Raw genomic sequence first — 13,590 nt, forward strand, 5'->3', positions numbered from 1 at the left:
TATTCCCATATGTAATGGGGTAAGGGAGGTAGGGTAGTACTGCCCCCAACGCTAGGTTGAGAGCAACTTCCGTGGAAGACCTCCGGCAATTATGAAGAAACTTCTTTCCAGCTACTGTGTAGAGAAGAAACTTCTTTGGGTTCTTCAATATTAGATTGAAGCCAATCCTTGGCATCGAAGAGTTGGTTTAGTTTCGGTCAGCAGACAGAGTCTCAGAAAGACCTCAACGCTATAAATCAAATTTCCAAAGGCCGAAAGGGAAATTGACTTCTAGAATCTACCCTTTAATTCTAACCTCTAACTTCCAAGTTCCAACTCCAATGCAAACAAGTCTAGGGTTTAATACTGCAAGGGCGGTGCATGGTTTTTTCATTTGTTGTTGGGACGGATTTTTTTACTTTAATATATTTTTTGAATTAGACATTTCTTTTCAATTTAATATTTAAATACTTTCTATTTTAAAATTAATATTTGAATTGAACATATTCTTTTGAATTGATACTTCGATTTTTTTGTTGTTGATATTTTAACTTTTATTTAATCTCTTATTTTAATAATTTTATTAACGATTAGGTATAATTATACTGGTGTAACATGTTTTTACAATCAACTTATAAATTTCACTAGATTTTATTTAAAACATAATAAATTTTAATATATTAAGTATAATTAAAAAATTTAATTACACTCTTCAAGTCTAAAAAACACGAGAATTGGTGTATTTATAAAAGTACATACACTCTTTCATATTTTTATATTATTATTATTTCAAACATTGATATTTTATTATTATCATATTAGTTTTTTATATAAATAATAATTGTTTTATACATGTATATTTTTTTCTTTTAACATTATTTTTTAGCAATTCTTATAACATTAACTTTATATTTTAAAATAACTTTTATATATTTATTTATACATGAAGTTCTTAAATAAATGTGTAAATATAATTTGTATAAAAACATAACATAATAATTTAAGATATGATCTTATTATTCTTATCAAACATATTTAGGTAATTAAAATTTCTTGTAATTATACGTAATTATAATTATAATTACACTCAAAGGATATAACGTGCATGTTTATTTTCACATGATAATTCATCAAATTCAAATATGGTGGCCCCTTCTTGTGCCATGAATGAGATCATTATTAGAAATAAATATAAAAGTTTATGTTTTTTTTAATAGAAGTTAATTTTATTAAAAATATAATGATGGTTACAATTATAACCGTAAATTGATAAGGACATTTTTCTATAATCATTAACACATGAAAACTAGTCACTTAATATCACAAAAGAACCATGTAAGAAAAAGATAAAAAACCTAACCAAATAAACTCGAACAAAAGGTAAATACGAATAGATCTGATCGCATCAGCAAACAAACTACAAAATGATATCAAGTTATTGAGAGAACATCGACAAATCGCAAATCAGAGTCGAGCGACGTGAAATATTATCCACGAGTGCAAATCACATATCCAATTTAATATGAGGGTCTAAAGCAGAGAAGATCAGCATGATAACAAATAAGTGTTATATTAGTCATTTGTAGTGATGTCAAATCCAACCCTAATAAAAAAAATAAACAAAAATAACGATTAAATGCCTGAAAATATGTAATAAAGGTAAAGTTATTAAAATTTAAAAAAAACAGAAAAAGAAAAAAGCAAAGATATATTATAATAAAATAAAGAAAAAATAATGAATACCGACAGTCAACGACCAATACTAAGACTGGTACCGTTGCCATCACTAAGATAAAGAGGAAAAAGACTAACGATAATCAAAGAAAAGAGAGACAACCATGACATAATTATACGAAAATTTACATTTTTATCAATAATAAAAATATAAGAAATAGTATTATTATTTGTATGAAAAATTAATTTTTTTATCAACCGTCCCCGATATTTTCCGGTCCATCCTTCGTAATAATTAGAAATCTCCCAAACAGATTATCATAAATACGTAGCACCGATGGACAACCGCCTTTAATAGATCTATCCAGAAGACAACGGCGTAAATGCAGAGGAAAAAAGGCTCACCTCATTGCCTCCTTACATTCTCCGTTGTAGTCGTAGTTTTGACGGTACTAATTGAATGGGCAGAAACCATGCAAAGTATATAATCATCTGATAAGAACAATTACCATACACTCATAAATTGGGTAGTTAATTTAATCAATCAAAATTCCACGGAAATTAAAAACAGATGCTTATGAAAGTTGTTGGTGCAACTGAGGTCCAAAACCAAATGAAGAATGTTCCAATCAATTATGTTGGCAAACCAAATTTGAGTACACGTACAACCACTGGCTACATCCACCTAAGCTGATATGACACATACTGCATTTATGTAATAACCAGTGGCAGTTGAGAAAAACTGTTGGAGCGGGGGTGTTACTTGTCCTGACAATAGTTTCTCATTATAAATGTGGAGCTGTCTTGCCCTATCCATTTCTTGCAACACTTTCTTTCTGTAGATTTATTTTACTCGGATCTCCATGAAGGTTCTCTCGCCGGTTCTTGCTTTCGTAGCAGTAAGTTTTCCCATTTCATGTGATTGATTTTTGTCGAGAGTAAAGAAGTAACGAGTTTTTCGCTTTACCTGAACAAAATGTTTGTTGTTTGTTTTTGTTGCAGCTTGCTGTGGTGGCAAGCCATGCTGCTCTCTCACCTGAGCAAATTGGAACGATAAGCTGCCAAATACTGAAATGCCGAAAGTCGTCCAAGAAATGCTATCCTGGTGAGTGTTCAATATGTTCATGCCATTAATCTCCATGGATGAGGAAATATGTTAACTGACGCCATTCATTTTTGTGTATTTGCAGAAATTGGGGGAGAAAAGTACATCTGTGAATGCAGGTGGTGGCGGTGTAAACGTCAATACAGGAAAAGGGAAGCCTGGGGGTACTTCCGTGGACGTCGGAAAGGGCGGAGTTGGAGTGAACACCGGGAAAGGAAAGCCAGGGGGTGGCACCCATGTAAACGTCGGAAAGGGCGGAGTTGGAGTGAACACCGGGAAAGGAAAGCCAGGGGGTGGCACCCATGTGAACGTTGGAAAGGGCGGAATTGGAGTGAACACCGGGAAAGGAAAGCGAGGAGGTGGCACTCATGTGAGCGTCGGCGGCAAAGGTGGAGGAGTATCTGTAAACACCGGGCACAAGGGAAAGCCAGTAAACGTTAATGTTTCACCGTTTATTTACAATTATGCGGCCACCGAGACTCAAATCCATGATGACCCGAATGTGGCACCTTCTTTTTGGAAAAAGACTTGCACGCCGGTGCAGCGATGACCCTGCATTTCACCGAAAATACTGAGAAATCAACTTTCTTACCATACAAAATATCCCAAACGATACCGTTTTCATCTGACAAGTTGCCAGAAATTTTCACCAAATTTTCAGTAAAACCTGGATCAGAAAAGGCAGAGACGATGACGAACACGATCAAGGAGTGCGAAACAGCCATCGATTCAAGGAGAAGAAAAATACTGTGCAACCTCACTCAAGTCAATGATCGATTTCAGCACTTCCAAGCTCGGGAAAATAGATCAGGCAGTCTCAACAGAGGTGGAAAAACAAACCCCTAAGCAGAAATACACAATAGCTGCCGGAGTACAGAGAATTGCAGGCGGCAAAGCTGTAGTATGCCACAAGCAGAATTACGCATACGCCGTTTTCTATTGCCATAAATCAGAAACAACCAGGGCTTACACGGTTCCTTTGGAGGGTGCCGACGGAACAAAAGCCAAAGCAGTAGCAGTGTGCCACACAGATACATCGGCATGGAACGCAAAGCATTTGGCTTTTCAAATCCTTAAGGTTGAGCCAGGAACCATTCCCATCTGCCATTTCCTTCCTCAGGATCACATTGTTTGGGTCCCAAAGTAAAATCCTGAAGAGTAACTCATACCCTATGCGTTTGGACGGGAAATATTCAAGAGAATGAAATCCACATTCTCCGTTTGGTTAGTCGATAAATTTCATTCTCGGTAATGTAAGATTATCAATAGTGAATTTTTAGGGTATATATCAGAATGTCATTACCTCCCTTTTCTTAGGTATTGTTGGATTACCGACGTTTTGGACTAAAATGTCCTTAAATTTTTTCTTTTAAAAATATCTCTTCTATCATTGAATAATAAAAATTTTACGAATGTTAAATTACAAATTTATCCTTAAACTATTTTAGATTTACAAAAAATCTATAATTTAAATTTTATATGAATTTCAGGGGTTAAAATAAAATTTTATCCTTTCATTAAACCTTTTTATATTTTTAATTTTGTAAAAAAAATTATATAAATTTTATGAATTTAAATTTTTAAAGAAAATATAAATATTTTTCAACTTGTTAAAAAAACAAATATATAATAAGGACAATTTGGTCAATATATATTCCAATAATCTTTTATTCTTTTAACTAAACACGGTAATTACATTCCTGCTAAGCCAACTAAACACAAAATACAACATTCTCAGTAATCATATTCCCTGGTAATCTTACATTCCCACTGATAATCTTATATTCCGTGAACCAAACGCACCCTTAGTGTGCATTAAAACGGCTTAAAGAGATATCCAGTTTGTTCTATAATAGGTATACCTCAAACCCATCGAGTTGAGTTATGCAGAAGGTATCCATGGATCATGTTCTTAGTAATGGATAAAATTATATTACTTACTGTATCACAATGGTCTGATGATAAATCTACAAGAACATCATGTTATTTGTTTGTTTTGGTATGCATGAGAATTTTCTTAATGGATTGTTCATGCCATGAATCTCCATGGATGTTAATATAGCAAAACCAACATTAAATGTTTTTTCAGAGATGAGTAGGTTCCAAACTACATAACACAAGGGTCGGCTTTGAGACATGTACGTGTAATGTCTTATTGGGGTGAGAAATGTTAATTCCACGTCGGAAAGAGAACAGAAAATTATAAACAAAAATAATAACAATTAAATAAATGGTGCTGAAAACTGCATAACCACCAGAAAAGGAAAGAAAAATCTAATTCAAAAGACAATTGGATACGGATCTTTACAATATGGTTTAGGGGTTTTACTCTCTCTTTTAATATAAAAATGAAGATTAAAATTAAAATTTTCATAAACTTTAAAGAACATGAATTGAATTTTTTAAAACTTTAAAGAGTTTAATTAAAATGGTAATGAATTGGATTGAATCGATTTTATCTCACACAAATTTGATATGCGTATAACAGTCATTTACCTGATCTAAGTCGGGTTTGTAAAAAAGCACCCGACCTAAAATTCAATTCGATCTTTGGAGTAAAATCTCACATTCGATGTTACGCAAATATATATAAATTCTCATTTGTATTGAGTAAAATAGAAATCTAAATGGAAAAAATTAGTCAAGAGTGTATTTAAAAACTATCCATAAATATAAAGATTAATTATACTATTATTTTCAAAGCATGTTAAATATTTATCAACCTAACTTTGAACTCGATTAAACCCAACATTACCCATTAGAAACAACAACAACAACACAACAAAACCCTATTTCCATATGTAATGGAGTTAGGGGGAGATAGGGTAGTAGGCTGTCTCAACGCCAGGTTGAGAGCAGCTTCCGTGGAAGACATTCGGCAGTCAGAAAATTTTTAAAATAAAGATAAAATACAATGCATGTATAAATAAAGAAATAAATAAATAAATACATAGTTGAACAATCTTTATATGCGGTCTTCATATGCGCGTCTGTAATGGGAAGTTATTCTTGCAAATATATCACTGCGTACAAATCTCTGAATATAGACAAAAAAAACGTGAGTCCCGAATAAATTTAAAAGACGAAACATGAGAAGGATATACAGAATTCAGTGGTTGCAAGCTACGATAAAAGAATAATGTCAAATGGGTTAAAACTTAAACTAATGCAACACTACTCCGCTATCCTAATTCTAATCCTCCAAAAATTCCCATGACAAAAATGTATTAAAAGTAGAAGTCAATGAAATTACTATAAAGGCATTAAAAAGAAGGTAGAGATGCTACACCATATGGATGTGACCTACACTACTCTGTTACCCTGGTCTTAAGTCTCCATACTTTCCTATTAGAGGTCATGTCCTCGGTAAGGGCTAAATCCTTCAAATCAGATCTCAAGCAGTCTACCCACTTCCTCCTTGGTCGTCCTCTCCTTATGACACCGTCGACTATAATCAACTCTACCCTCCTAACCGCATCTGACTGTTGTCTCCTAAAGACATGCCCAAACCACTGTAGTCTTCCCTCCCTTAATTTTTCGGATACAATCATCACCCCCAAAGACATCCTAATTGCAGAGTTTGGAGTCATTTCCCACAGATTCTTACCACATGTCCATCGAAGCATTCTCATTTCTGCGGCCTCCATCCTCTTTACGTGATCCTTCTTGATTGCCCAACATTCTGATCCATACATCAGCGCTGGTCTTATTGCAACTCTATAAAATTTTCCTTTAAGTTTTAGAGGCACATTCTTGTCACACAAAACTCCTGTAGCTGCCTTCCACTTTAGCCATCCTGCCTTTATACGGTACGTTACATCATCATCTACACCCTATCTTTATGTATCATAGACCCTAGATACTTGAAACAATCCTTAGAGGGGAGAACGTGTCATTCGATGCATACGTCTACGTCTTTATCGTTTTGGTTCCCACTGAAGTTTGAACATAAATACTCTGTCTTTTCAATATTGATCCTTAGACATTTTTCTTCCAAAACTTTCTTCCAGTTATACAGTCTACTATTCAACTCAGTTTTTGTTTCAGCAAATAGGACAATGTCGTCAGCGAAAAGCATACATGGAACACCGTCTGGTGTCGCATAATAGATGTCGTTCATAATCAATGCGAAGATGTAAGGGCTAAGAGCCGACCCCTGATGGAGTCCGATTTCTACTAGGAAAGCTTATGTGTCCCCAACTGTAGTCCTGATATATGTAGTAGATCGACAGTATATATCACGAATCGTCCAGATATAAGCAGTTGGGGTCCGTCTCGTTTCCAAGATCTTTCAGATCGTATTGCGGGAAACGTTATCATACGCCTTCTCAAAGTCAATGAATGCCATGTGAATATCTCTATTTTTTTCCTATATTTCTCCATAAATAATCGAAATAGATGAATCATCTCCGTAATACACCTATTAAAATGTTCAGCTATAATGTGATTCTTACGTGGTTCTTTGGAAGAAACAGAAATTGAGTTTTTATGTTCGACTCAAATCGGTTCAGATTAGTTAAGATAAAGTCTTGTAAATCAAAATTGTACAAGCAACAGTCTTCACCCTCGGACCCTTCTGAATAGGTAAGATAATTTCCCGGCAATCTTTATATTTATTACAGGGTTTAGTAGCTATTACTCACAGCATTGGTTTACAAGAATCAATTTTAGGGTTTTTTCGTGGCTTTTGGTTTTCTCCTGAATTTAGTTCCTGAAAAATATTTTACTGTAAAAATTGTCGTTCACAACTCTTGTTTTTATTCAATTTTCCTCGTACGTTTTTTCTAATTAATAATTTTGGGGGAAATTCATCATCAGAACTTCTCTTTGTTATATTTAACCAAAAAATGTCAATACATAATTGGAATGCTCTATTAGCGTGTTGAATATTTCCGCCATTTTCATAATTTTTCAGTTTTTTTTCCTGGTTAAGTGGAGGCCTGCTGTGCGAGTATGGTGGGAGTCGGTGGAACAGAGGACCTTGAATTCAAGTGGGGTAAAAAGAAACGAATTGGTGGGAAAAAGATAGATGTTCAGTTTTATGAATCTTTTTCTTATGATGGTGTTGATTTACTCTTTATGAAAATATTTATCTTTATAAGGCAGGCGAACCATTGCCTTATCTTGGAAAACTTATAAAAATATGGGAGACTGCTGATAAATCGAAGAAAGTGAAGGTTTTATGGTTTTTCCAACCTTCGGATATCTCAAATTATCTTGTAGATGAATTGGCACATCCAAAGGAGATATTTTTAGCGTCTGGTGAAGGAGCAGGCCTTGCCAACATCAATCCATTGGTAATTGTGGTTTTATAATAATTTCATTACTCTGATATTTCATTTTCTAGAAAAAAACTGTCAAATTTCTCTGTGTGCCCTGATTGTAATTCACAATTTGATTTCGTGATTTTTAGTTGTGACTGAGAGCAGGTGTATTATTTTTTCATTTCTTTTTATTTGAGGAAGTACTTCCAGCATGATAATTTGAGGGGCTTTCTATTCATTTATTAGTCAAGTGTTAATTTCCCCTTTTCGTTTAGCTGTTAGGCCATTTGAAAATTTCTTGCATGAAGTGGGTAGATAACAGTTCAACTGGAACTTTTTCGAGAGTTCTTTTCTCTTCTGTACTTTTGACACTTGGTGGGCTACAAAGTGGAATAATTTTGGTGTAGCATTCTTATAATCCTTGAATATGGTAATTTATGTCCAATTCAATTTAGCCTTAAGGATATTAAAGTTTTGAATTGAATTGTTGTCAGTTTATGTCTGAAGTAGTATCTTGTTAGATGTTTTCATTTTTAAGTTTGCTTGGCACTTCAGCTAACATCTCTAAATTGTATATAGGTTTATACAATTGGACAGCTCTTGAATTTTGAAACTGTTAAACTTACATTTATCTACTTAACTGCTAATTTTGTTTGCATATAATTCAGGAAGCAATTGGTGGAAGGTGCAATGTAGTTTGCATTTCAAAGGATAGCAGAAATCCTCAACCTTCTGACAGAGATCTCAAAATGGCTGACTTTGTGTTTTACCGTACTTTTGATGTTGGATTGTTAACTATCATGGATAATATAGATGAAAAAATTGCTGGAACTGAAGGTATTTATTTTCTTGTAATCTATTGCTCTCTTTCATTGTGGTTTTGAGTTTGATGATGGTTGGTATTAATTGTTGAAATCCCTGTTTCTATTTCTCAAATTGTTGCAGTTAAATTTATTTTTAACCAACAGTTTTCTGAAGCCTTCTTCTGTCCATAACTTTAGCGTGGATGATAAAAATGCTAGTGAAAAGGCTATGGAAATAAATGGAAGAATGGTTTTGTCTAAGCTAAACTCATCTGAGAACCAAATTCCTGAAGATGATAGACAAGAGGAACAGAAACCTGCGGTTGCAGAGAAGCTTGCTCCCAATGATAGACAAGAGAATGGCTTTAAATACAAATCTGCTTCAAGTTTTGAAGTTGAAGAGAATTCAGATGTAAAAGTTCCATCAATTAAACATAATATCTCCCAGAGAGAGAAGCTTGTTTTGGTGTAGTTACAGAGTCATGTGAATTGGCCAAAGCAAATGACAAAGGAAAAAGTTCTGGTGATAAGACAGGTTTTAGCCGTATCATTAAAGAAAATGCAGACTCAAAAGTGTCATCAGTTAAACAGCAAAACCTTCCGTTGAAAAGATAGATCATGCCAATCAAGTCAAAATTGATAAAAAATTAGGATACAAGTGAGTTGGATGAGAGACAACATAAGAATGCAAAGCTTAATAGTTCTGTGAAGTCTCCAATGACAATGAAAACTCAAGACATCCTACAGATCCTCGTTGGACAGCCAAAACTCTTCCAATAAGCTGAAAATTGATGATAAACTCACAAAACCTACTAACTGCAAAATCCTGCATTGCCTCCAAATGATGGTAAAAGAAACTGGTGACAAAGCTGTAAAAGTTACCTGAATGCCTGATTCTGTAAGTGGTATTTTGGGGATGTCTTCTTCCTTCCCCCCCCCTTTGACCAATTTCATTTTAAAGATTATGTTGAGGGGACATGGGGTTCTAATGCACATTAAGCTCAGAGCATGATATTGGTATTATTTGATAAGAAAGGTGTGATTACTTTGCAAAATTTAACAGTTACTATGCCAATTTTGAGATTCTATTTTAAGAGTGATGGGTTTGTTGATCTCATATTATTATATAGATAGATAAATCTTGTGAAACCTTTCTTTTCTTTGTTCAGTTAACCAAATTAGAGCCTAATCTCTTCCTCCGAATTTGATCCTTTGAATAGTGTGGTCTCGTATGCTTGTTTCTCCTACCTGGTTCCTGCCTTTACTACCTATTGTGGATTACTTCTGTTATCTCTGTGTTGCTCCCTCTGATGTGGAAATTTCTTGCGAAGATTTACTTCTTACATGTTATTGTTTATTCATGCTGACAGGATAGAAGCAATTGGTTTGGTGAAATTGTAAGGACTCTTCAGCCAGTCCTAAAGCGATTGCAGAATGTTGTTATGCTTTCATAAAATTAGTCTACAATTTAAGCTGATCTTTAAACCGCCTCATACATTGTTTCCGCCTTGGAAAGAAAGAATGCCGGATGCACATGAGCATGGAAAACTTGTTCTGTTTCAAAATATGGATCCAACTTACTCTTCAGCGGATGTGGAGGTAATAACAATTATGAATAGAAAATCATGTTGTGTTGTAGCATTTTGTATTCCATGCATATATTTCTGTTTTCTTTTTCTTTTCTTTGTTACGAAGAATATGTGTTATTTTTTTATAGGAATAGTAGGCCTCGTTAAAAACCTCCCTCTTAGATTACTCCAAAAAGGAGTAACTAGCGGAAGGAGGAAAGAGTGCCTAATTTTATTGAATAGATTAACTATTACAATAACATACACCAATACAAGGGAAAAAACTTTACAATCAACCGATCCCCTCCTTAGCTAATTTATCTGCCTCCCAATTACAGCCCCTTGGAATAAATCTAATAATAACCGCCCTCTCGAAAACTAAGGACACAATATCCAAAACAAGGGGTCTGAAGAAAATAGGAGCCGATTTAGGTAACAAAATCCAGTCCACTGCAGATTTGCAGTCACTTTCCAAGATCAATCTTCCCCTCAAAGCCCACTCTGAAGATAGAAAAATGTCAATGCCTTGAAGAATATGTGTTATTATTTTAGGATATAGTTTGGACTGCCTTCAAGAAAACATGCAGAGCAAAGGTGGTGCAGCAGACTGCATATTCTAGCCCTCATTCTGGTATGAATATATTCTATATGGAACTTTCATGGAAAACAGTTTTCCTCCCCGTGGAACTGGAAATTTTTTTTGGATTATCTGAATATGAAACAAAAAGTTGTGAAAATAATAGGAAATATTCTTGTTACTTTGAATAGCTAGAGGTCCTGATACAAAACTCTGCTATTCTCATTAGGACATGATATCTAGTCAATATTTGAGATATCAAACAGGATATCAGAAAAGGTAAGACTAGAAGGCTGGCCTAATGTTTGTAATGCCTGTTGGTGTTGCCTCAAGTGATCTTTGAAGTCATATTGTGTCTGTATAATATCTCTTCATGTCCTTTATCATTGCTTTGCTTCCTAACAGTTTATCATATACCTATATTTTAATGTAAAACTAAAAGCACAGCCTTTTTAGGTTACCTCAAATATAGCTTATAGTGTGTATTGAGTATTTAAGGAAATTAGTTTGTTCATGTTGTAGGTCAAGCTTTTGCTATATTCAATACAAGGGAAGTAGCGGAGGGGGTTGTTACAGAATTGGATAAGGGATGCTTGTTGCTACCGAATCAGAGGTATGGTGCAATCATGTTCGATATCTGGTGCTACAAATGCTATCGTAGTGCATTTTCTGTAGCGTCTTGACCTCATTAGATTCTTTTACCCTTGTTTATCATGTATTTTACCTTTTTCACTTTATGTTTCTGTATCTCTATGCTGGTCCGTTATTGTGGATTTCTGTCTTATTCATAACCTTTAGATTAATTTGCAGCATGTAGAAGGCCTTAAGAGCTGTGAGGATATTATTTATTTCTTCTATTCCTTGTCGTGTAGGCCACTTGTTGCCAGCATCCCAAGTCCCTGCCTCTCAAAGAGAAGTGTTTGCAGGTCATCTCATTGTTGATAAACTCAAATCCCTACGGGAGATGGTACCTAATTCTCCTCTTTCTTTGTCTCTTGGTTTGTAGGTCTGTTTGGTGTTAGCATGTTTGCTCGGTTAATCACGCCCTCTACTGCATGAATGCAGTAAATCTGTTTTTATTTTGTGGTTTCTTTTTTCCTTTTCTGATAATTTGTTGCGGGTATTCCGGTCCCCCCCGGCCAAAACAGAAAGAAGCAGTATCTACTTCACATTGTTCCCAGCCCAACACACTTGAATATGATATGGCCATGGAATGGTGCTTAATGACAGAAACATCCAATCAGCTATGGAAAAAATTATACGAGGTTCCAAATTTCTCTGTCTTTGTATGCGTTCTACCTTTTGTTGCTTTGTGTTAACCATCTATTTGGATTTTTAGCAACAATGGAAAGATATAAAAGAGTGAAGGCCTACTTTAAGACCAAATGAGCACTGATGATTGGTTCCCCTAATTTGGTAAGTACAACCTACTAGCTACTACTCTGCTCTGTTTTAAGCATAATATGCGTTTTATTTATAAACAAACGGTAAGGCTGCTAAAGTTCTAATTTTCTGTATAGTATTCCATTGATTTAAAAGGAAGCAATTTGTGAAGGAGTTTCTGATGTGAAGGTATGGTCTACAACTACAGCATTTCCTTATGTTTTACCTTATTTTCTTGTTTTAGTTAGTCTATAGGCCTTATTTTCTTCAGTTGATAATTTTATACAGAGTATCCAGAAACCTCTTGTGATACCAGCCGTGTTCTCACTTTAACTGGGCGATGCATTGTTGAAACAGATGGAATAATGAAATATCGAGGCCTGAGCTCAGCATCAGGTAATCCAGGCAAATTTTGGAAAGATAAGTAATTATGATTCGATGTCAATTTTAGCATGATGATTAAATCCTCTTGTATGCATACATGTACGGTTATGGGCAATTGCATTATCCATTCGGCGGTGCTCGCTTTTTTGCTTGAAGAGTGTTTTCTTGGTTGTTTGTTATGTTTCCTCATGATGAACAGCTCTTGGGCGGTTTTTGCAAATTGCAACCAACTTCCATGCTCAGGTTCTTCCTCAAGACAAAATCTTTAGTCTTACAAGTTGCCCCAATTATGAGTGGATACATCAGAATTAGTTAATCTCATTTGTTCTTATAACATCAAGTATTTCCAAATGGTAGCCCTCGGTCTGTGGGTATCTAGTTGTTGCAAAGCATGGGCTATTTGTTAATTTTTTTTTATATGAGTTTCCTTATTTTATTTTTTAATTAAAAATGTAAATATTGCTCGAGTAAATTGCTTGCATTGTGATCTACTATTTCTATGCATGGTCATCATTTTTTTAATTGTCATTATAATTACAAATTTAATTATTTTGGTTATTATCATTAATATTTAATGTGTTTATTTCAATCCCATAAATTCATACATTTTATAAATTCTATTTTTAAATATTTTAATATTTTTTTCTCGAATTTATTATTTTTATCATTTTACTTCCAAAACATCATAATCAATCATCGTCCTTTTTACTGTCTATCATCCCTTGAAAATAATGTTAATGAAGTTATCCAATTTTGTAAGTCTAGTAAGGAAATTGAAAAAAAAATACAATAATCAAAATAAAAACAGACTAATAGTTGAGTGGTTATCTAAGCAGTTTACCCATGTTACTTT

General features: G+C 34.3%; 2 protein-coding genes and 1 long non-coding RNA gene across 3 annotated transcripts; all 3 read left to right on the forward strand.

Annotated features, from left to right (window-relative positions):
* The first annotated feature begins 2,455 nt into the window (after positions 1–2,455).
* Positions 2,456–2,729, forward strand: LOC120157122. The gene is made up of 2 exons (XR_005519122.1): positions 2,456–2,552; positions 2,656–2,729. It is a non-coding gene; the product is annotated as an uncharacterized LOC120157122 (long non-coding RNA).
* LOC120157244 (BURP domain-containing protein 3-like) lies at positions 2,727–4,706 on the forward strand. The gene is given in 5 exon segments (XM_039168444.1): positions 2,727–2,735; positions 2,844–3,264; positions 3,267–3,475; positions 3,477–3,926; positions 4,565–4,706. Coding segments are annotated over 4 exon segments (1,068 nt in total). The 3' UTR covers positions 3,906–3,926; positions 4,565–4,706.
* Positions 4,707–7,711: 3,005 nt separating this feature from the next.
* On the forward strand, positions 7,712–12,389 carry LOC120157245 (protein ANTI-SILENCING 1-like). Its single transcript, XM_039168445.1, is given in 12 exon segments — positions 7,712–7,754; positions 7,865–8,055; positions 8,691–8,873; positions 8,968–9,289; positions 9,292–9,436; positions 10,259–10,424; positions 10,946–11,024; positions 11,493–11,583; positions 11,843–11,884; positions 11,886–11,937; positions 12,119–12,235; positions 12,310–12,389. Coding segments are annotated over 12 exon segments (1,458 nt in total). The 3' UTR covers positions 12,337–12,389.
* Positions 12,390–13,590: the final 1,201 nt, after the last annotated feature.

The sequence above is a fragment of the Hibiscus syriacus genome, unplaced genomic scaffold, assembly GCF_006381635.1.
Source record: "Hibiscus syriacus cultivar Baekdansim isolate YM2019G1 unplaced genomic scaffold, ASM638163v2 tig00111238_pilon, whole genome shotgun sequence".
Lineage (NCBI taxonomy): Eukaryota > Viridiplantae > Streptophyta > Magnoliopsida > Malvales > Malvaceae > Hibiscus > Hibiscus syriacus.